General features: G+C 44.9%; 1 protein-coding gene across 2 annotated transcripts in view; it reads left to right on the plus strand.

Moving 5' to 3' along the window:
- Positions 1–21721, plus strand: part of ASIC4 (acid sensing ion channel subunit family member 4) — a 252688-nt gene extending 230967 nt beyond the window's left edge. For both annotated transcript variants that reach the window (XM_061609408.1, XM_061609407.1), the window contains exon 10: positions 19633–21721. In XM_061609408.1, coding sequence (XP_061465392.1) covers positions 19633–19752 — 120 coding nt within the window. In that variant the 3' untranslated portion in view covers positions 19753–21721. The remainder of the gene's footprint in view (positions 1–19632) is intronic.
- Positions 21722–24502: the final 2781 nt, after the last annotated feature.

Consider the following 24502-nt stretch of genomic DNA (forward strand, 5'->3'; position numbering starts at 1 on the left):
AAGTCAGAAACATAGGGAAGAGGGCTGAAACTCAAGAAAAATTATAAGGGAGAATGAGCAGGGCTGTCAGTTGAGGGGGACCTGGTCTGAGAACTAAGGGAAGTCACAGGGAGCTATCCTGAGCCAGCATATTTGTCTTTATAGCAATGAAAACTAGAATCCTGCTTTTGTTTTTAAAGGAAGATTGGGAGTCCCAGAATTCCTAACAATCTCTTCTAGCTTTTATATTGTTTCACACTCCATGGTACAATCATGTTCTTGCACATTCCTAGGCCTGTTGAGTATAGACAAATCTTTATTAAAAAAAGAAACTAATTTTAACGTGGATCTCCCCAGGTGTACAATGAAAATTATACTACAAATCGTACTGTTTTTATAGACTGTGCAGAGAGGCTCATGATACTGTGTGCACTACAGCAGACACCAGCTGAAAGGAGAAAAAATGCCTCAGACCCACCTGATTCTTTGGCTAATGACCTCATTACTACATATCGACACTTTTTCATTGAGATGAATGGGAAGAGAAATAGATGGCAGAGATGGAGAATCAGGGTCCATTCAGAGATTTAGGTACCAAGGATTTTTGATCGTCTCTTTTTCCTACTTGCACAGAAGTATCTTTATCCTGATAACCTCTGCACTGTTAGTCAAGAAAAGAAATTTCAGATTCTTTCAGCAGGAGAGGGTGTCCTTGTAAAGCTTAGTGGGTATAATAAGGGTTCTTTTAATGCCTCCACTACAAGGTCTCATGACTTTCCCCCCTGCAAAATGATGATAACTGCTGGGAATTAAATCCCTCATACATTAAAAACTCAAAACTACTTGGTCTACTTGGAAATCATACTGGGCTGCTCTTTCTGGCTCAAAGCACAAATTCCAAAGCCGAGGAGGAAAACTAGCAACATGGTGTTGTGTTTCAGATGCTGGCAAATATGAAATGGTAAACAGATGCACAAACCTACCAGCTCTGGCTCTGCTGAATGTTGTATCCCTGCCTGGTACTGCCCAGTCCATGCAAGGATGATCAATGTGGAACTAAATTGTGTCTGCTGTATCATTAGTGGGATCCTGAGTCCAACACAGATGCACAGTTCTTTGTACCAACTTGGAAGCACTGCTCCACCATCAATCCACTACAGAGCAGCATGTCATCATGGACCTTGGAAACAGATGGAGGATCCAGGTCACCCTTTGTTTAGACATGAATGGATGGCTCAGAGGCTGAGATTCAGGAACAGATTCAAGGACACCAAACCTCCGAAAGAGGAAATTAAGGGAGACACAGACTGGGAAGGTAGAGTGGAGAAGAACAGCCCTCTCCAAGTACAGACTTTGTAAGAAGACAGTGGAACACACAGTAAGCCTAGTGAGAGCTGCTGTTGCTAGGAGAGAAGTGGTGAATAATTAGTGGTGGCTACTGAAGAAAGGCAACCCTTGCCGTCTGTAGGAGAGAATGTGTTAGGATTGACTGGGATACAAACAGGTGGCCTTCTGACAAATGGGAATGGGCTGATGCCCCTACATAAGAAGAGCCTGCTGGATCAGGCCAAAGGTTCATCAAGCCCAGCTTCCTGTTCTCACAATGGCCAACCAGATGCCCATGGGAAGCCCACACAGAGGGCATGAGTGCAACAGCCCTCTCCCCTCTTATGATTCCCCTTGTGGGCCACTCAGGTTTGCAGAGTAGAGGAAGACTGGGCCAGCATTTCTCTTTCAAGCTCCACCTCCCATGCAATCCATTGACCCAGCCTGTATAAATAATTGCAGGTCAGGCCTTTGGTTTTGTGGGGTTTTTTTGAGAAGTCGTCTTCCTAGCTTTGAATGCAAGGTCCTATTCTGTGTTTTCCAACCTACTTTCCCTGCTTCCGCTATCTGATCTTTGGAAATAATATTTGAAATCTGACTTCATTTCTCCTTGGTTCTGATACTCACTGTGCTTGTTGCCCTGATCGGGCAGCTTAGGGCTTCCAGACCTAGCTTACAACCGCCTCTTCCTCCATAGCGACCTCCCTGCAGAACTGGTTCATTGCTCTATCCAGCTCCACTCCCCTGCTCTGCTACAGCTTGCACTTCAGTTCCAATATTGATACATCTCAGAACTGAAGAGCCTTTCATTGTGGTGATGGAAACCTCACTCAAAGACTATATACGATGGACATTTATTGCACAAAGGAAAAGGATCTTCCTCCAGCCAGGGATGAGGATGCTGGACTACAGTTTCCACCTTCCCTGACCAATGGCTGTGCCAGCTGAGGGTGATGGGAGTTGGAATCTGACAGCATCTGGAAGGTCATAGCTTCCCCATCCCTGCTTTATGTATTATTCTCTGATGGTGTAAATCTTTCACAGGAGAGGGGAATCACGCTTTTTGCATAGTGGCTACTTTCATACAAAAGACCCATCCATATGCCTGGGTAAATGCAATGGCTTTCCTAGTGTGCCAGAATGATACAAGATTTGGAGTCCGGCAAGCCTCCCTTTTCACTGTTTCCACCTACCTAAGCAACCTCGGAAGGAAGAGCACACCTGGAGAAATCCCCAGAGGATGATCTTAACATTCAGGCAGGTTCATGTGGGAATTATACAGTGATACAGGGTTGTGTCCAAGATAGTGCTAAGTAAGCATCCCATCAGTGCAAGGATTACCACTAGCACAAGAGGATGTCCCCCCTCCTCTCCCCATGTACCCCCTAAATCTGTTCAATGGGTTCACCCAATGCTCCAGAACAGATTTGGGAAGGGAAGGGTGTTGGAAGTGGGGCAAGAGCAACTCCTGTTTTGTTCTTTGTTTAAGCTCCAGAGGGAAGATAGGCTAGGGTCCTCCAGATGGATAGGCTTTGTTTACCTTTTACCTGTGATGCTCTGACTGACTTCCTTCTGTCGCTAGACTGACACGTCTTTAGGGAAGCTTACTTGCCCCTCCTCCTTCTGCCCTTTCCACTCCTTTGTCCTCCGGCTGACCAGGAGAGAGGAGACTCCCTTTGTCTCTGCTCTCTCTCCAAGCATGGGGCTAACTCCTACACCTGGGAGTTATGCCTCCAACTTAGCTAGTTAGAACTGGGTTTGCCTTTTCTATCTACTATGTATTTCTATAAATAAAGTAGCTTTTCTTATTTTACTAAGTCTCAGTGATGCTGATGCAGGGTAAAAGCCTGCTTTCTTAGGCAAACGCACACACACACTGGCACACTCGTATTTCAACATCTGCTGTTACTCTCTGCTGCTGTGGTGCTGCTTTTAAACTAAATTAAGCAACACAACTACACACAGCGCAACAAGGGTTATAGGCCCAGCAAACTAAGTTGAATGCAAGTTGTAGCTGAAGCTAAAGGTGCTTGCCTGTAATTTACAGGGAGACTTTAAGTTAGAAAGAAAAGCAGAACAGAGATAGAAAATATGACTGAAGTAACTTTGCTGGAGAGACATGTTCCAAGGCTTGAAAAGGATAACTTCGATCTGTGGGATTTAAGATTCAGAGCCCTGCTTGGCGGAGAGGGTCTGGAAGGAATCCTGATTGAGAGAGAGCCCTCGGCTGAGGATGAAGATGCAACAGCTTCATGAATACATAAGCATGCTAAAGTAAAAGCTCTGCTTATATCTGCTCTATCAGACCAAGCACTGAATCTGTGCACAGGCTGCAACAGTGTTAGACAGATGTATGAAAAGTTGCAAGAAGTCTGTAACGAAAAAGCAAAGAGCCACGTCTTATTTCTGTACAAGAAGTTGTTTTCTCTGAAAGAAACTAATGAAAGCGGCAGTCTAAGTAAACACTTAGAGAATTTTACAAGCCTTCTTGCTAGACTGGAAAGATGTGGAAAATGTTTAGAAGAGGATATGAAAAAGGCTTTGCTTTTAAGCTGTCTTAATGAGGATCATAAATTAATTTGCTGTGTACTGGAAAATTCTGAACAAAGTTTAAGTCAGCTTATATCATACTTGAAAGATCAAGATTTTAAAGAAAGGCGGGAACTGGAGGCTGTGTCAGAACAACAGGAAGCAAACCTTGCTAGAGGCAGACAAGAAAGGGACAAAAGAATGAGTCACCTCAATCCACAAAGGAGAGGAGACAGGCGGGATCTGTGTTTCAAATGTGGCTCTCAAAACCATTTTCAAAGAAATTGCGATAGGGGGCAGACAAGAGAAAGGCCTGAATTCAAACAGAGGCCAGCTGAGGTGAGAGAGGGCCCCAGGCAAACTGACTTTAAGTTTAAACAAAGACAAAGGATGTCTTCACCAGAGGATTTTAGCTATGTGTCTTATCCAAGCAAGAGTGACTGTAAAAGCAGATTTTTAACAGACTCAGAATCCGCATCACATGTGATAAATGATAGGAACCTGTTTAAAATTTTTGAAAATCACAGGCAAAAGATACTGACAGCGTCTGGAGAGGAAATTTTATCTGAAGGAAAAGGGACAGTGGAATTATTGTGTAAAGTGGGACATGAGAAAAGAAAGACAGAATTGAAGGACTCTCTTTATGTTCCAGACTTTAAGGACAATCTAATCAGTGTCACCAGAATATTAAAATTTGGAGGCAAATTTCATATTAGTGGAGAATTTTGTCATGTTCAAAGTAAAGGAGTAATAAGTTGCACTGCAAAAGTGAAAGATGAACTTTTAATTCTTGATTGCTTGGAAACTATGCAAGCCAATGTGGTCAAGGAAACCAATGATTCTCAATGCCTTCATACCTGGCATAGAAGGATGGGTCATGCCAGCTTAACAAGAGTTGCTGCTCTTGAAAAAGAGAATTAAGAACATGAGAACATAAGAAGAGCCTGCTGGATCAGGCCAGTGGCCCATCTAGTCCAGCATCCTGTTCTCACAGTGGCCAACCAGGTGCCTGGGGGAAGCCCGCAAGCAGGACCCGAGTGCAAGAACACTCTCCCCTCCTGAGGCTTCCGGCAACTGGTTTTCAGAAGCATGCTGCCTCTGACTAGGGTGGCACAGCACAGCCATCACGGCTAGTAGCCATTGATAGCCCTGTCCTCCATGAATTTGTCTAATCTTCTTTTAAAGCCGTCCAAGCTGGTGGCCATTACTGCATCTTGTGGGAGCAAATTCCATAGTTTAACTATGCGCTGAGTAAAGAAGTACTTCCTTTTGTCTGTCCTGAATCTTCCAACATTCAGCTTCTTTGAATGTCCACGAGTTCTAGTATTATGAGAGAGGGAGAAGAACTTTTCTCTATCCACTTTCTCAATGCCATGCATAATTTTATACACTTCTATCATGTCTCCTCTGACCCGCCTTTTCTCTAAACTAAAAAGCCCCAAATGCTGCAACCTTTCCTCATAAGGAAGTCGCTCCATCCCCTTGATCATTCTGGTTGCCCTCTTCTGAACCTTTTCCAACTCTATAATATCCTTTTTGAGATGAGGTGACCAGAACTGTACACAGTATTCCTTTTTTTTTTTTCAATAATTTTTATTCAGATTTTCATAAAACATACAAGACGAAATCATAAAACATTCAAAGACAAAAAACAAAATCAAAAATAGTTAAACAAAAAAAAAAAAGAAAAAAAAAACAAAAAAAAAAAATAAAGAGTAAAATATTGACTTCCCATTTGTCAAAGATCAAATCAGTTATAAGTCTATAATATATAACAATCCTGTCTCTTAAGTCATATTATAAAATCACTTTCCTCCAGTAGTTATCTTACTTAATCATCAAATCTCATAAACATTACTTTATTCTTTCCACAAAAAGTCAAAGAGAGGTTTCAATTCTTTAAGAAATATATCTATCAATTTTTTTTTCCAGATAAGCATATCGATTAATCCATCTCATTACTAATTATGATAATCTTATTGTCATAACCATAGTCAAAATAAACATTTCAATTAATCCATCACATCAGAATCTGTTAGGTTCAGTAATTTCAGTAGCCATTGTTCTATTATCCCTATTAGTTCCATTTTCCATCTTCCATCTTCAGTAGTCTTGTTAAGTCCAGTAATTTCAATATCCAATCTTCCATTATCAGTATTCCATAATAATCTTGCTGTCAAAGCCATAGTCATATAGTAAGAGTCTGATGGGAATTACCTCTATCCCAAATATTTTCTTGCCATCCATTCTGAATAGGTTGCTGAAATACTGCTGTAAAATCATATCTCTGTTCTTTTTTTCAAAATACACTGGGTCATCTCTTAAAAGTTTTTCCATTGTCACATGGCTGCAGTTAATTCCATAGATTTTCTCTATATTGGGCTCCATCACATCATTCCAGTCCAGAAGATTATCCATGCCATTGATAACTTTATCTCTAGAATCTTCATTAATTTCTTCAGAGATAACATTGAGTTCCAAACAATAGATTTTATTTCTAAAGTCCATAGACTCCAAATCTTGTTCCTGTTCCACGTTTGTTCCAATCTCCGGGATCTCCTCTCTCACAGGGACCCCTGTTCCAGTCTCCAGGGTCTCCTCTCTCACAGGGACCCCTGTTCCAGTCTCCAGGATCTCCTCTCTCACAAGGACCCCTATGTCTTTAATCTCCTGTGTCTCCAAACAATAGATTTTGTTTCTAAAGTCCATAGACTCCAAATCTTTTTCCTGTTCCACGTTTGTTCCAATCTCCGGGGTCTCCTCTCTCACAGGGACCCCTTCCAGGGTCACCTCTCTCACAGGGACCCCTATATCTTTAATCTCCTGCTTCATTTTACTCAATTCAATTTTCAGCTCCTTACAACCCTGTCGCAGGTTTTGTTTCGTTATCTCAATCTCATCCATTATTTTCTGAAACATAGTTATTTCCAGATTCTCAGCCACTTTCTTAATTGCCATTTTAAAAGAAAAATATAGGAAAACCACTTCTTATTTCAGCAACAATTGGGTTAATACTCCAAACTTGGTGACATCACAGTATAAACAGAGCAGACAGCCTTATCTCTCCATGCTTAAGTAAACAAAATGCAGTTCCCAGGATCGAAACAATTAATGGCGGTCGTCAGGAAACAGATTCGTCAAAATAAAATAGACCAAAAAGAGAGTAGTCTCAGACAATATAATATTCTTCAAAATAAAAATCTGGAATAGAAATCCCTCTTCTGTGTATATCTTTAGAATGCAAATCCAGGACAGCTTTTTGCAACAAAAACAGAGATAAGCTATTAATTAGTGAGTAGCAGAGAGAAGTTATGGCTCCCCAGTGAGATGTCAAAAACCGATCAATCTGGCAAATCTCTTTTAAACAGCAACAATTTAAGTCAAGTAAAAGAAAAATATAGAAAGAAGGGTGCTTGCCTGTTAGTGCGTTCTCTCTTAGAAGATAAGATGAACGTTCGCTTTATCAGATAGAGCTTGTTGTTGAAAATCCGTCCCACCTTCGTCGGCTGGACCTCGTCCCATAAATTAATGAGATCTGGTCGTCCCAACAAAAATAGGCTTTGAGGTTAATCTCTTCGTTTCTCCCTACCCGGGAGAAGTTTAATCAGTCAAAAAAAAAAAAAAAACCTGACTGATATATCTGAATAAGCTTCTTTTGAGGCAGGAGCCCGTCTCAAAAGCAGGCACAGGCTAAGTCACCCTTCCCGGAAGTCAGAACTGTACACAGTATTCCAAATGCGGCCGCACCATAGATTTATACAACGGCATTATGATATTGGCTGTTTTATTTTCAATACCTTTCCTAATTATCGCTAGCATGGAATTTGCCTTTTTCACAGCTGCCGCACACTGGGTCGACATTTTCATTGTGCTGTCCACTACAACCCCGAGGTCTCTCTCCTGGTTGGTCACCGCCAGTTCAGACCCCATGAGCGTATATGTGAAATTCAGATTTTTTGCTCCAATATGCATAATTTTACACTTGTTTATATTGAATTGCATTTGCCATTTTTCCGCCCATTCACTCAGTTTGGAGAGATCTTTTTGGAGCTCTTCACAATCCCTTTTTGTTTTAACAACCCTGAACAATTTAGTGTCGTCAGCAAACTTGGCCACTTCACTGCTCACTCCTAATTCTAGGTCATTAATGAACAAGTTGAAAAGCACAGGTCCCAATACCGATCCTTGAGGGACTCCACTTTCTACAGCCCTCCATTGGGAGAACTGTCCGTTTATTCCTACTCTCTGCTTTCTGCTTCTTAACCAATTCCTTATCCACAAGAGGACCTCTCCTCTTATTCCATGACTGCTAAGCTTCCTCAGAAGTCTTTGGTGAGGTACCTTGTCAAACACTTTTTGAAAGTCTAAGTACACTATGTCCACTGGATCACCTCTATCTATATGCTTGTTGACACTCTCAAAGAATTCTAATAGGTTACTGAGACAGGACTTTCCCTTGCAGAAGCCATGCTGGCTCTGCTTCAGCAAGGCTTGTTCTTCTATGTGCTTCGTTAATCTAGCTTTAATAATACTTTCTACCAGTTTCCCAGGGACAGAAGTTAAGCTAACTGGCCTGTAATTTCCGGGATCCCCTCTGGATCCCTTTTTGAATATTGGCGTTACATTTGCCACTTTCCAGTCCTCAGGCACGGAGGAGGACCCGAGGGACAAGTTACATATTTTAGTTAGCAGATCAGCAATTTCACATTTGAGTTCTTTGAGAACTCTCGGGTGGATGCCATCCGGGCCCGGTGATTTGTCAGTTTTTATATTGTCCATTAAGCCTAGAACTTCCTCTCTCGTTACCACTATTTGTCTCAGTTCCTCAGAATCCCTTCCTGCAAATGTTAGTTCAGGTTCAGGGATCTGCCCTATATCTTCCACTGTGAAGACAGATGCAAAGAATTCATTTAGCTTCTCTGCAATCTCCTTATCGTTCTTTAGTACACCTTTGACTCCCTTATCATCCAAGGGTCCAATCGCCTCCCTAGATGGTCTCCTGCTTTGAATGTATTTATAGAATTTTTTGTTGTTGGTTTTTATGTTCTTAGCAATGTGCTCCTCAAATTCTTTTTTAGCATCCCTTATTATCTTCTTGCATTTCTTTTGCCAGAGTTTGTGTTCTTTTTTATTTTCTTCATTCGGACAAGACTTCCATTTTTTGAAGGAAGACTTTTTGCCTCTAAGAGCTTCCTTGACTTTGCTCGTTAACCATGCTGGCATCTTCTTGGCCCTGGCGGTACCTTTTCTGATCTGCGGTATGCACTCCAGTTGAGCTTCTAATATAGTGTTTTTAAACAACTTCCAAGCATTTTCGAGTGATGTGACCCTCTGGACTTTGTTTTTCAGCTTTCTTTTTACCAATCCCCTCATTTTTGTGAAGTTTCCTCTTTTGAAGTCAAATGTGACCGTGTTGGATTTTCTTGGCAATTGGCCATTTACATGTATGTTTAATTTAATAGCACTGTGGTCACTGCTCCCAATCGGTTCAACAACACTTACATCTCGCACCAGGTCCCGGTCCCCACTGAGGATTAAGTCCAGGGTTGCCGTCCCTCTGGTCGGTTCCATGACCAACTGGTCTAGGGAATAGTCATTTAGAATATCTAGAAACTTTGCTTCTTTGTCATGACTGGAACACATATGCAGCCAGTCTATGTCCGGGTAGTTGAAGTCACCCATTACTACCACATTTCCTAGTTTGGATGCTTCCTCAATTTCATATCTCATCTCAAGGTCTCCCTGAGCATTTTGATCAGGGGGACGATAGATCGTTCCCAGTATTAAGTCCCTCCTGGGGCATGGTATCACCACCCACAACGATTCTGTGGAGGAGTCTGCCTCTTTTGGGGTTTCGAGCTTGCTGGATTCAATGCCTTCTTTCACGTATAGAGCGACTCCGCCACCAATACGTCCTTCCCTGTCCTTCCGATATAGTTTATATCAATAGAGAGCTATTGCTAGTCGGGCGGTATATAAATTTAATAAATAATAATAATAATAATATATCCAGGGATAACCGTATCCCACTGGTTTTCTCCATTCCACCAGGTCTCCGTTATGCTCACTATATCAATGCTCTTCTCTAAGACCAAGCACTCCAGTTCTCCCATCTTGGTTCGCAGGCTCCTAGCATTAGCGTACAGGCACTTGTAAGCAGTGTCTCTCTTCAAGTGTCTTTGGCACTTGTGGTTTGGCCTGTGGTAATTTTGCTCTTCTGAATTTATATCCTGTGCCCCTGCTCTCACAATGCCTACTTCTAGGCCTACCCCTTTTAAAATTTCATCATTTCTTTGGTTTTTATCCCAGGGGGGAGGTTTATTCCGAACCGGACCTTTCTCAGCTCCTGTCGGGTTTCCCCCCTCAGTCAGTTTAAAAGCTGCTCTGCTACCTTTTTAATTTTAAGTGCCAGCAGTCTGGTTCCATTCTGGTTCAAGTGGAGCCCGTCCCTTTTGTACAGGCCCGGCTTGTCCCAAAATGTTCCCCAGTGCCTAACAAATCTAAACCCTTCCACCCGACACCATCGTCTCATCCACGCATTGAGACTGCAAAGCTGGGCCTGTCTGGCTGGTCCTGCGCGTGGAACTGGTAGCATTTCAGAGAAAGCCACCTTGGAGGTCCTGGCTTTCAGCATCCTACCTAGCAACCTAAATTTTGCTTCCAGGACCTCACGGCTGCATTTCCCCATGTCGTTGGTGCCAACGTGCACCACGACCACTGACTCCTCCCCAGCACTGTCTACCAAACTATCTAAACGACAAGCGATATCTGCAACCTTCGCACCAGGCAGGCAAAACACCTTGCGGTCTACACGCCCATCACACACCCCACTGTCTATGTTCCTGATGATCAAATCACCCACTACAAGGATCCCTCCACCCCCTGGAGATATATCCTCGGCACAAGAGGATAGCTGCTCATCCCCCAAGGAATGGGTCCCTTCTAAGGGATCGTTTCCCTCTTCCTCAGCTGGATGCTCTCCTTCCCCAAGACCATCATTCTCCATGATAGCAGGAGAGCTATCATCGCTGGAGTGGGACACAGCTATAACGTCCCTGAAGGCCTCCTCCACACACCTCTCTGCCTCTCTCAGCTTTTCCAGGTCTGCCACCTTGGCCTCAAGGAAATGAAGTCGTTCCCGGAGACCCAGGAGCTCATTGCACCGAGAGCACACCCACGACTGCTGTCCAACAGGCAGATAGTCGTACATGCTGCAGGCTGTGCAAAACACTGGAAAGCCCCCACACGCCTGCTGGCTTCTTACCTGCATAGTTTTGTTTGAGGTTTATTACATCAATAGGTTGGAGACTGTGGTTTAGTTGAGGTCAGGGAACAGAAGGGCAGAGTGGGGGGCCCTGGCCTCCTCGCCCTGCTGCCAAACTCGCTCTGCTGCTTAACTCGCCTTGACGCTTTGTCAGCTGGGGCTCTGCTGCTTAACTCGCCTTGACGCTTTGTCAGCTGGGGCTCTGCTGCTTAACTCGCCTTGACGCTTCGTCAGCTGGGGCTCCCTCTAGCTCGTGGAGCAGGCTCCCTCGCTAGGTGCTCTGACTTTATATGTGTGGCTGGTTCCTCCCAGCTACTGCTGCCAGCCAATGATGTGTTACTTGAGGCTGATGGCTCAACTATCAGCTGGGGCTTAACTCTTTAGTATTATCTCAGGCTTCCTTCCTTTGAAGGCAGGAAGGCAGGCTTCCTTCCTGAGCGAGGGGCGGGGCTATTTAAGCTTTTGGCTGCTTTTAATCTCAGCAAGGGGCTGCGACTTCCAGGCAAGTCTTTTGTGTTTGTTGTTTTCCCACCTAGAACAGCCTGACCTTTCTTTAACCTAGGGAAACAGAGCTTGTGGTTGTGTTTCAGGAAGGCTGAAGCTGCCCTTTTTGGCAAGGACTGAGCTGACTCTCTCCCTGTATGTATCGGTGGAGTTTCCTTTTTCCCCTTCTCTCCGACTGGAATTTAGCCTTATTTACAGTGTCCCCTGAAGCTTTCGTGCTAGGGTGGTGTTGAACACTAGCTTTCTATAGGCTTCCTTCTCCTAGGATCTGTCTCCTAAGATATAGGTTCTTTCAGGATTTGGCTCCTAGCTCAGGGTGACCTTAGGCTGCCCTTATTGCTTATTTCTCTGAGCTGTTTTAATTCAATTAAATAATGGAATAAATGGGAGCTACTTACCCTCTTTTCGCTCTGCTGCTTAACTCGCCTTGATGCTTTGTCAGCTGGGGCTCCCTCTAGCTCGTGGAGCAGGCTCCCTCGCTAGGTGCTCTGACTTATTTAGCAAGAGGCTTCAAAGTGAGACAGTGCAATTGTACACACGCGCTGGCACACTCGCATTTCAACACCCGCTGTTACTCTCTGCTGCTGTGGTGCTGCTTTTAAACGAAATTAAGCAACACAACTACACACAGCGCAACAAAGGGAAGAGGGAGTCATGCTAGCAGTAATCCTGGCACTGACGAGATGCATTAGTTGAATTCTGCCCATACAGTGTAACCAGGGTGAGCTCCAGCAAGTGGGTGGGGGGTTCCCTTGGACCCAAGGCCAGCAAACAGCTTGCTGCCTCAACAGTAGTGCCATTCTCACCTTACATGGAGGACCTGAGAAGCTCAGAGGCAGCATGAGAGAATTCTGGATTTGCATGCCCTGTAAAATCTAGGGTTGCATGCCCCTCAAATCTTGGTGCTGGCATTGGTATGTGTGTGAGTTAGAGATCTGTGAGTTAGAGAGGGAGAGAGCTACATTGCCTGCCTCTAATCTCATGTGAGCATGATTGTGGATGAATGATATACGCCGCATGCCTGTATTATGGCACGAGCAGATCCGCTGGTGCATTCAATATCTCTGGAGCCCTGATGTTAGTTAAAGATAAAATACAGGAGGCAAAGCCAGGGAAGGCCAATCAAACATGCTGATTTTTGGCTGCTCTGGAACCGTCAGACAAGGAATAACTAATTAGCAGCTGAGTTTACTTTAATTTCCTGCGGCCGCCAACATTTAAGTCAATAAAAGCCAGCAATCCTTGGAATTCAACCTGGCTGCAGCAAGGGGCTATAAAGAAAACCGCAGCCAGAGAAATGCCCAGACTGGCCTTAGTGCTGTGGCAGTTCTGCTGCCATCCCTGATAGGACTCTGCAGGGGAAAGAGCCCTATGCGGCTGCAGCAAGACCTCTGGGCATAGTCCTGAAGCACCAGCAAAGCTATGCTCATTCCTAGCAGGTTGGTCACAGTGAGAGCAACATTTTGTATTCCACTTGAGCAGGTGTGGATTTAACAGGCTTAACTCTAGCCGCAAGCCCTGAGGGAAGGCCTTTGTTCTCATGTTGAGTTTTCAGGACATGAAAGCTTCATCCTGATCCATTAAAATCAATTAGAGTGTTGCTATTGGTTTCTCTTAGAGCAGGATTGCAGCCAAACATCCCAGGGTTCCTCCTGCCATAGAGTATATGACTTCACTGCAGTGAACTTTGCCTCCATTTATTGCATATTGGCTCACTCGTGTGGGTCAGGGTTCAGTTTGGTCATAGGCTCCTTAACAGCATCGTTTGTCTACAAAGAACTGAGTTATGCTGGGGCACCTGAGCTGTGATTTCTGGGTTCTAACACCCACTCCTTTTCATGTTTTAAAAAACCTGTCCTGTAATAACTGTGTAATTGTGTATTGCTTCAGCTTTCATTTTTCATCATAGATTTGTGCAACTGCACAAATCAAGATGATGAGCCCTAGCTCAATGGCAAAGCACATACTGTAAGAATATATAAAGAGCCTGGTGGATCAGACCAATGGCCCAGCTGGCCCAGTATCATATTCTCACAGTGGCCAGGCAGGGCCTGAGTGCAACAGCCCTCTCTCCACTTGCAATTCCTAGCAAGTGGCATTCACACAGAGAGCCCAGTGTTCAGTACCCAGCGTCTTTGCTTAAAATCTCAGGTGATCATGCTAAAACAGCCCTTTGCCTGCCTGAGACGTTGGAGAGCTGCTATCATCAAGAGCAGACAGTACTGGGCTAGATGATGGGTCCATGTTGCAACTGAGTACAAGGCAAGACCTTGGAACCAAAACCAACCCCATAGAACTGCAGTTGCGCCCGATTTTTCAAAACGTTATGTGGTGGATTTGGGAAAGACAGCAAAGCAGTTTGACTCCCTATCCCACATCCTGTCTGGAGTTAAGCCCAGGAGGGCTACAAGAGGGCAGGAGTGAAAAAGCAGGGGTGGGATGGGCAGGTTGGGTCTTATAAGCAACTGAGAACATCGAGGAGGAAAGAGTGAAGGGAGACTCAGGGTAGAAACAGACTCACCTTTCTGCCGGTTCCAGTGCATCTCCACCTCTCTCTTCTGAAAATGGGTACACAACCCTAGTCAAACCCCACCCCTTTTTACTGTAAAACCTGGTGGGAGCAGCTCAAGTGGGTTTTTTTTTTTTTTAAATCAACTTCACAGAGATTTCGTAACTGATCGGCAGATCAACCCGTTCCTCTTCCAGGTGTGGCTAATGGAAACACGCTGCTATAGGCAACTAGTGTGTTCACAGCCTTACAGAACAGAGGCAGGTTGCAAAGACAGAAAAGTACCATGAAAGTACCAGGGAGGAAGCAAGACTCTTAACATTGGCTAGCTGGTTTGTAGGCGGGGATAAGTGCCCACTCCTATGCTGAGCTGAGGCTTTTAGATCGAAGCGCAGAGACTTGGAGCAGCTCTAAGCCCTGTCATCTGACTCAAGAGGGGCTGAGAAGACTCTGAGGAGGTTGTATCTTGCAGAGAACACCACACTGCTTTTCCAGTTTCTCATAATAGCAACCTGAGGGCAAATTTGGGCATCTGTGTAGATTTCAATTGTAAGGGATAGAATACAATCTCTTTCCCCCACCCCCTTTGGTGGTGGATTTGGGAGGAGGATTTCTGTCCAAAGCATTATTTTGCAAAGCAGCCATAGAGCAACGTGCACCTTTAGGAACTTTCTGCTATGCCACACTGCATCAGTATAGGTTATATCAGACAGATGCAGGAAAGATGTATGTCAGTCCATGGCTCTTCCAGGTTAGATGCATGCAGCAGATGCTTCAGATCAGTCGTTTATCTGTGGCAAACAGCTAGTACAAGATAAGTGCTGGCATAGCTGATAAGCTGTGTTGTCACAGCACCACCTTGTGGGACAGAAATGCATTATCTCAGCAAGCCTGTGGCATAGCTCACCCTTTCCAGCTCAAGTGCCTGGAGGGAGGAGTGGTCTTTGGGCATAGTGGTGGCAAGTCCAGTCATGTTGTCATGCAGTCAAGGGAGGTAGCCTTCTCTCCAGGATCTTCTGCCTCTTGTTGCCAGATATAACGTGTGCCCAGCAGTACTGCAGTTAGGTAATTTTAAACTCTGGTCTTATGTTTGGGTGTGCTCTTCAGACTGCCTTCAAGTCGATCCCAACTTATGGCTACCCTATGAACAGGGTTTTCATGGTAGGCTGTATTCAGAGGGGGTTTACCATTGCCTCCCTCTGAGGCTAGTCCTCGCCAGCTGGCTAGGGCCTGCTCAGCTTGCCACAGCTGCACAAGCCAGCCCCTTCCTTGTCCACAACTGCCAGCTGGGGGGCAACTGGGCTCCTTGGGACTACGCAGCTTGCCCACAGGTGGCAGGGCACGTAACCCCTGAGCCACTCACTGTGGGGTGATCTTTAGCTATTACTCACTTCAAAATGTAGAAAGCCCGCCCTGCTGCATTCTATGGAGTAGGGCCCTGAACTTCTGCTCCAGAGTTCTGCTATGATGGTACTATTTGTAGCCAGGATTCAGGGACCACCACCTCATTTGGGTTGAAGGTCTGGTCTGGTCTGCCACAATCATAAGTTCAGCTATGATAGCTTAAAACAACCCAGCACTGTCTACAGGTGACCTCATCTGTTTCAGCAAGCCAGTTTGGGTCTCTTAAACAACCTCAGCGATGCTTCAGATCATGCAAAAGAGACAGGTTTGTGCTGCCTATATTAGGCAAGTGGGATATCTGGCTCTACATCACTTGCCATTTACCTAGCCAAAGTTACACTTCACTTTTGTATAGCTACAAACTGCCAGCTCCATGATACACCATGCTGATGAGCCAAGGCTGAATTGACAGCCTTATAGGGCCTACACTGGAGGCAGCCACTTGGCCCTGCTTCCTTGCCTAAAAATGCCTCTTTTGTTGTTGTTGGGTGCCTTCAAGTCAACTATGACTTATGCTGACCCTATAAATCAGCAACATCCAATAGCATCTGTCATGAACCACCTTGTTCAGATCTTGTAAGTTCAGGTCTGTGGCTTCCTTTATGGAATCAATCCATCTCTTGTTTGGCCTTCCTCTTTTTCTGCTCCCTGCTGTTTTCCCCAGCATTATTGTCTCTTCTAGTGAATCATGTCTTCTCATGATGTGTCCAAAGTATGATAACCTCAGTTTCATCATTTTAGTGTCCAGTGATAGTTCTGGTTTAATTTGTTGTAACACCCAATTATTTGCCTTTTTCACGGTCCATGGTATGCACAAAGTTGTCATCCAACACCACATTTCAGATGAGTTGATTTTTCTCTTATCTGCCTTTTTCACTGCCCAACTTTCACATCCATACATAGATATTGGGAATCCCATGGTCTAAATTATCCTGACTTTAGTGTTCAGTGATACATCTTTGCATTTGAGTACCTTTTCTAGTTCTCTCGTAGCTGCCCTCCCCAGTCCTAGCCTTCTTCTGATTTCTTGACTGTTGCCTCCATTTTGGCTAATGACTGTGCCGAGGTATTGATAATCCTTGACAAATTCATTGTCCTCGTTGTCAGATTTAAACTTACATAAATCTTTTGTGGTCATTACTTTAGTCTTCTTGATGTTCAGCTGCACTCCTGCTTTTGTGCTTTCCTCTTTAACTTTCATCAGCATTCATTTCAAATTATTACTGGTTTCTGCTAGTAGTATGGTATCATCTGCATATCTTAAATTATTGATATTTCTCCCTCCAATTTTCACACCTCCATCTTGGTCCAATCCCACTTTCTGTATTATATATTCCGTGTATAGATTAAACAAATAGGGTGATAAAATACACCCTTGTCTCACACTCTTTCCGATTGGGAATGAATCTGTTTCTCCATATTCTGTCCTTACAGTATGTCCAGAGTATAGGTTGCGCATCAGGACAATCAGATGCTGTGGTACCCCAATTTATTTTAAAGCATTCCATAGTTTTTCATGATCTACACAGTCTAAGGTTTTGCTGTAATCTATAAAGTACAGGGTGATTTCCTTCTGAAACTCCTTGGTCCGTTCCATTATCCAACATATGTTTGCAATATGATCTCTGGTGCCTCTTCCCTTTCTTAATCCATTTTAGACATCTGACACTTCTCGCTTCATATTTGGTAAGAGCCTTTGTTGTAGCATCTTCAACATTACTTTATTTGCATGGGATATTAAGGCCTCTTAGGAACATAAAAAGCTGCCTTATACAGAGTCAGACTGTTGACTTCAGCACTGTCTATACTGTCTGGCAGCAGCTCTGCAGGATTTCAGGCCAGAGTCTCTCTCAGCTCTACCTGGAGATGCGAAGGACTGAACCTGGGACCTTTTGCATGCTAAACCAGAGGCTCTACCACTGAGCCCCAACCCCCTTGCAAGGGACAGATGTTCTGGAGGTGGAGGAAAGTCTTTCCACAGCAGCACTAGCATCAACAGGTCATCTTGTCCTCTTGCACCAGAACAGAAACTCCAATAATGAGTCCTCTGCCTTGGCACAGTATCTCATTGGATGATGCTGTTAAGAATGGCAGTCTCTGCTTCCCTGTGCCCATTGTCATAAACGGAAATGCCCCCAGTGAAAGATATTAAGTAGTCACAAAAATGTCCATAGCAACTCCACTGGCACTCAGCAGAAGTCACTTAAGGACTAAACCATCCCCTTCTTCAGACCCCCCCCCCAATTGCTCTATGAAGTGTAAACACGATTAGAAGTCCTGTGGTGGCACCTTAATGAGTAGCACATTTATTGTGACATAATCTTATTATGGACTACAGTCCACCCCATCAGACTCATGAGCTGTAATCCCAATATACACATGTGGGATTGGGATTGTAAATAGTGAGGTCAGTTGGAACAGAAATGAAAGTGACCATTCACAAGGAAGTGCTTGCTCGCGCACGCACGCATGCACATGTGTGTGTGTGAGTGAGCATTCTTCGTTGCTTGATGCTTCTTGGGATGCCATATTTGAAATGCAAGCTTTTGGGTGTTTTGAAATGCTAACTTTTTCGTGCAGCTTTATTGGAAAATGTTTTCCATGGAGTGTGTAACTTCACTGGAGAGAGAATGCTTGTCTTGTTTCCTAATTGCAGCCTTGTCTGCCTTAGTCCCACAGAAGTGAACAGAGCAGTGAAATTGACTAGAGCAGGGAGAGTACATAAAATAAATGCCCACATGTGTAGTGGGCAGTGATTTTTCCAAGTCATAACCAAGTCTGTGAAATATTATCATCCGTACACTGCCTCAGCTCTCTGCATTGCTAATGTGTTTAGAGAACCGCAATGTTAAGGACCAAAAAACAGTTTCCTGCCTGGGACTCCCACATTTTGTTGACATTGGAATTACTACTGTACTTAACTTGAATTGTTTCCCTTAACCTTATGTATATATACAGCTAAGAATCATCTCTCTGCCCCCATTTAAGAATGGGATCAGACATTCTAATCTACCTCATAATTTTATTTTTGAATAATATCCACCCTAAGGAATGATTTCTGAGTTCATGGGGCCTCTGAATTTGATGGTGTGAAGCGTGCTGTGGAATGACTTTGCTCTGTAGAGCAATCAGGTTTGTTAAATCACATGGGGCACTACATTTTATATCTAACCATTTTGTATCCACACCTGTAATTATATCCAAAATCTGAATCTCATTTGATGTGGTTGAGTGTGGCATCCTTTCCAAGTAGAATCCTACTCCATGGGGTATGATCTCTGTCTCTCCCCCACCCACCCCCATTCCATTTCAGACCTTTAAGGAGGAGACGGATTTAACAGGGGTGCAGGCAGGGGGCAGAAGGTAGAGCAGGATAATGAGCCTGCACCAGGAAGGAATTACATTGCTGGCAGGTAGGGAGGACAGGACACTAGGCAAAAAAGGCAGGGGGTTGGCAAATAGGTAGGGATTGCCTGGAACTGGCTCTGTACATGAGATATCTGGGGGGAATAAAGCTGTCGGAGGGCGAGGGAGCTGCTTTGTTCATCAGTTTAAGTGGGGAGCTGAACTAAAATTGGCTAAACCATTCACAGAGCCATCTGGAGGCCTGTCTCAGAGATAAAATTAGGGTGCAACTCAGGAGTAGCAGAATACTGTCCAAAATTTGCTGTTCTGGCCCATCATCTCACCAGCTCCAACCATTTGCTACCCTGACAGGGGAAAAGAATCTACTTAGAGGTCTAACCAGATGAGATGGGAGAGATGGATCTCCTGCTGTTCCTTGTCTCCTCATCTGCCTCTTTCTTGTAACATCTAGTTGGATGCAGCGAATGATATGACATTGCCATGCTGTATTACAACCCCAAGCACCATTAGCTCGTAGGGGCGGGGCAATGCATAGATTGCATGATGATGTCACCTCCCCTTGCAAGGAAGAGAGGAAGCTCCGTGTCTCTCATCACTTCTTGTTACATGCAGGCTTCATAGAGGAGTTCTCCCTCTAGGAAGCTTCAGCCTGAAGCTCATACGGGTACACTCCCACTCCCACTCCTTTCAGAGGCAAATGACCAGGGTGGTAATGGGCGCTCTGCTGACGATGTCTCTTCTCTCCTCGCAGAGCTCCTGTGAGAGCTTGGGCCGACACTCCGAGAGCACCTACCCCACCGGACTCCTGCCCAATCATCACCATCACCACCACTACCCGGGCCAAGGGGTCTTTGAAGACTTTGCTTGCTAAGCCAGCGCGTGTACTGTGCCCCAAAAAGTGGGGGCAGTGCTTCCAGAGCAGCTTTGAGTGCTGCAGGTTCCAGCCTGTACTGACAAGCCTTGGCCAGGACAAGCCAAGCTCCCTTTTTCCCACCTCCCAAGGCTTCCAAAAAGCACCAGGATGCTTTTTAGCCCCTTTCTTCCTATAACCTCCCCACCACCCATTCCAGCTGGTTCAGCCCTCCCCCAGGGCTCAGCCCCCCTCCCTCCTATTGAAGCACAGAGAGAGAAAGAGGATCAGCTGCCAAGATCAGAGAGGCGGAATGGCCTCTAAACTGCTCTACTGATTGGCATCAAGGCTTTACTGGGGCATTCTGCTTGGAATTTCACAAAGTGGAAGGAAGGGCAATGGGGAACATGGAGCACCCAAGGGAGCAAAATGCAGTCTCCAAAGAGAGAGGCAACTATCTATCCTGGAGCCCAGCCTGGTGCAGTAACACCAACCAGCCAGCTGCTCCTGTATCACTACATGGCATTGACTGCCTCTGCAACAGGTTCCGTGCAGCGGTGGTCACGTTCCCTCCAACACCTCTCCCTTTGTCCTGCCCAGCATTATTATTCCTATTTACACCTCTTCGCCGCACCTCCTCCTCATGAACACACATTACCGCTCATCACAATATTACTCTCTCTCACACACACATGTGCGCACAGAGGTGTCTCAGGGCAGGACAGAGGTGCTACTGCTGCTGCTGGGCAGTGCCATGGACCCCATTGCCCATTTGCTACTGCCCACATTGGGACAGTGTCCGCAACAAGGTTTAAAGAGCTTAAACCCTGCCCTTTGAAGGGGGATCCAGGCTGTGCCCCTTCACCATGCGAGTACAGAGTCCTCCCCTCACCCCCATGGCTGGCCACCTTTCACCCCCTCTTCCTCCCTCAGAACTGTATATTTGTACATAACTGTTTGGGGCCTGTGGTTTTTAGCCAGATACACTCAGTCCTTCATTGCTGCAGCTGCCTCCCGCTGGTGTCACCAAGAACTGCTGGTAAGGCTGGGCACTGACATAGACATAAAATCTCAGGTTTCCGCCCAGCTCAAGCGCAGAGGCAGATGCCACAGGAGGTGGCTGGCAGCAACAAAGCCCAGGTTTCCCTGGGCACCCTCTTCCCAGATGTACAGACTTTCCCCTTCTCCCTCATCTTCCACGCAGCTCCCCCTCTTGCTCTTCTCCAGCAGCGTTCAGGGTCCAAGCCACAACTAACCACCCCACCCTCAGGAGAAAGGATTCAGAGTCCTTACAGATTTCAGAAAACGTCAAGGGGAGGATAGGGAGCCACCCACAGTGCCCCAAGACTCACCTCCATAGGCTGAAGCAGAGAGTAGCAGAATTGTCCAGGACAGCTATGTGTGGGGCATGTGCACGAGATGAATCCTCAAGTGCCCAGGGTAAGAGTGTCAACCTCTAACTTTGAGGCAGGAGCTTTGAATACAACAGGAAAAAGGCAACCAAACCACTTTATGCTATTTCCATGGGACAAGGGAATCACCCAGAACCCAGCTATGGTCTTCAGCCCCCACCCCCATGTAGCAAACCGGAGGGGGCCCAGAATACACTGTCGATACACAAAGAACCCTCACGATGGTGTCATGCCCCACACTTAGAGAAATGTGCCTGTCCTGGGGGTGCATTTTCAGGAAGAAAAGTGGCACTCACAAGAAAATGCTGCAAATGCCCACCCGCAACCCTCCAGAGACAACACCAAACTCTTGTGTATACAATCTTTAAAAGTTGAGAGCAGTCGAGGCCTTTGGATGCTGTAGAGGGTTTAGGATGTTGAAGATAACATCTGCCTGCCTGCCAGATGTGTGGGTGCAGGCTGTGTGGGACTCTAACCGGAGCCCAGCCAGGGATCTTCCCAGGAGGGGCATATCATCCCATGACTTTACTGAGCGCGAGTCGCTGTTTTACAGATGTATAAGTTTCTCCCAATAAAGAGGCACAAATAGAATTCCACCCACGTTTCTTGTATCAGTGACTCTACCTGGCTAATGCCAAGCAAGGATGACATTCTAGACATCTTCCAGCTCTGCTTCTACAAAGCATCCTCACTACTAAAAGCGGACCTTTCCATCATCGGCACCACCAGGGCGCTTCCACTGCTAAAAGGTGCCTCCATCTGATCAACAAAACGTGTCTGTCCATCCTCAGATACCATCTGCAGCACAGAGGGACCGATGCAAATCAAGAGAGATTAGTCAAGTGCATATAAGACAGCTTTCCCCAACCTGGTGTTCTCCAGATATTTTGGACTAGTTCCCATGATCCCTGACTATTGGCGCTGCTGGCTGGGACTGATGGGTGTTGTAGTCCAACTATCTGGGGAGCACCAGCTTGGGGAAGGCCAAGAGAAACATTCAATTTAAATGTTAATATTTCAGCCCACCCAGTACAAATCTCCTCCTGGTCTAAAAAACACTAACTTGACAATTCACGGCTGATCACTTGAACTGCATTTCAGTCCTAGGGGTTAGACCTGGACCAGACATAGCAACAATAGAAAGTACTTCTGTGAACGTGCAAAGAACCTTTCCTTCAGCAATGAACAACAAACCATCATACCCTTACAGCTAGATTTCTGAAGGAATGCTTTCAGATCAAAGAGTGCAGCTTAAGGCTTCAGGGCTTGCCATTTTTATTTTTAGAATTTGAAAAGAGAACTTGCTGCAATTCTATAGGCCAGTTGCAAGCTGATTCTGAGGATGGCTACAGCACGAATGCTTGTTTATTTGTCTGTTTTCTAGCATGCCTTTTAGGGCATAATGCCCTCACAAGACAGTTTACTGAAAAAGATTTAAACCATCTTATGACACCATAATCATGGGAACTGTATTTTGGCAGTGTGGTAAGAATTCTCTTGGGGATCCCTAGGCCACACTCAAAAGTACAATTCCCAGGGTTGCCCGAGAAGAGAATAAGGCTGTTGTAGGTAAGCTCTCGGCCTCTCCTTTGACAGCGCATACTGTGCGTCTCAGCTGCCTTGGACTAACAAATGTCCAATAGAGGTGTATCACAGAAGATCAATTTACCCATCCACACCTAGTTTCAGAATGGCTCGCCAGCAGAGGGCAGCAAGGGAATTCGAACAAAGGGCACTTCCAGACTGTCACTATTTTCGGGTGGATTCAATTACGTCACCAGCAAATTCAGGCAAACCTGTTTCCCCCAAAGATCAGATTTTTACCTGTTAAGGAAAGTGATGGCAAAATGCACTGGAAAGTGTGGGATAATGCTTGATGCAGTGTTATCTAACCTCCCTACAAACAAATTAGGATGAATGCTTATTAAATAGGTTATCTGGAAGCAACCAAAATAACACCATCCCTGGCTATCGGAGACAGAAAATCCTTACACTTACAGCCAGCAGACTAAACTAGAGGAAATGCTGGGAGGGGAATATTGTGAGTTGGGGATTTAGTCCAAAGCAGCCATAGAAGACCCCAGTTGGATGGGATGAGCAGAGCGAGGAGACAAGTGTATTTAATCCTCTCATATATACAAACCCTCCAATAATAAATTCTTTAGGCCAAATCCTGTACAATACATTTAAGATAAGCCAAATGCATTTCAATACAAATGTCTTCAATGGCCTATATAATATTTAATTTAAAAAACGGTATGAATCAATAAGCTTTGACTTACATATATTCACAAGAGGCTTTGTGTCTGGAGAAAGAAGGTTGTAGGTTATATTAACTGGCCTAGGAAAGTTTGTATCGATGAATAACAATTTATTTATCCAGGACAGATGTTTACAACAGAGATCTGAAGTACTTGTTTTGTCTTCCTCCTCTGAAGTTTTACATGCCATAGTCAAAGCTTACTGATTCACTATCTTTCCGTTTCTTTTGACTAATATTATGATAGGCCACTGCTAAAGAACTGGGGGTATGTATGCACCTCCAATAAAAAGCTGGAACAGATGCGATTCAAAACCATCTCGTAGAGGATATTCTCCTGAATGTGTGGGTGTATGATCTGAGATGGCCCAAAGCTTATTGGAGGGGTTGCACACACCCCGTTTCTTACTCTTTTCTACATATTTTAGCTATTATTGACTATATCCTCCTGAAAGAAGAATTGGGCTGGATGTGATTCAATGTAATTTTGTAAAGGACACAATCCTGGTGCATGATTTGTGGTGACCCAAAGCTAATTGTGGGGTGCATACCCCAAGTTCCTTATTTGGAATCGTCATGAGAGTTCACACGTTAACAAACATTGTGCCAAAACTATGGTTTTGATTGGAGGGAATTATGGTTCATCTTGAAGAAGAGTTCCCCAGTTATGACCAATGCTTATTCTGGGGTTCAGAGACAAACTTTAGGCCCCTTATTAACAGCACGGACTGAGCTCTGTTTTGACTCTCATGCAAATAGGGAGCTAGCAACCAACTTCAGATTCAACACTGTCTCGTAAGTTGTCTATCTGCCAAACAAGGCACTTTTTCTGATTAAGGCAGGCATGGTAACACTCTGGCACTCCAGATGTTGCTGAACTACAACTCCCATCAGATCCATCAAGCAGGGCCAATGGCTGGGGATGATGGGAGTTGCAGCTCAACATCTGGAAGCTCACAGGTTCCATGTACATAATTTAGGGTCTGGCCCCTTTCCAAAACAAAGGCTGAATCGACAACTCTTTGTACGTACTGAATATATGACACTTTTTCCTGGGAGAAAGCTGCCTTTACACATACACTCATGTAACATCAAGTTC

Source organism: Rhineura floridana, chromosome 2 (assembly GCF_030035675.1).
Source record: "Rhineura floridana isolate rRhiFlo1 chromosome 2, rRhiFlo1.hap2, whole genome shotgun sequence".
Lineage (NCBI taxonomy): Eukaryota > Metazoa > Chordata > Lepidosauria > Squamata > Rhineuridae > Rhineura > Rhineura floridana.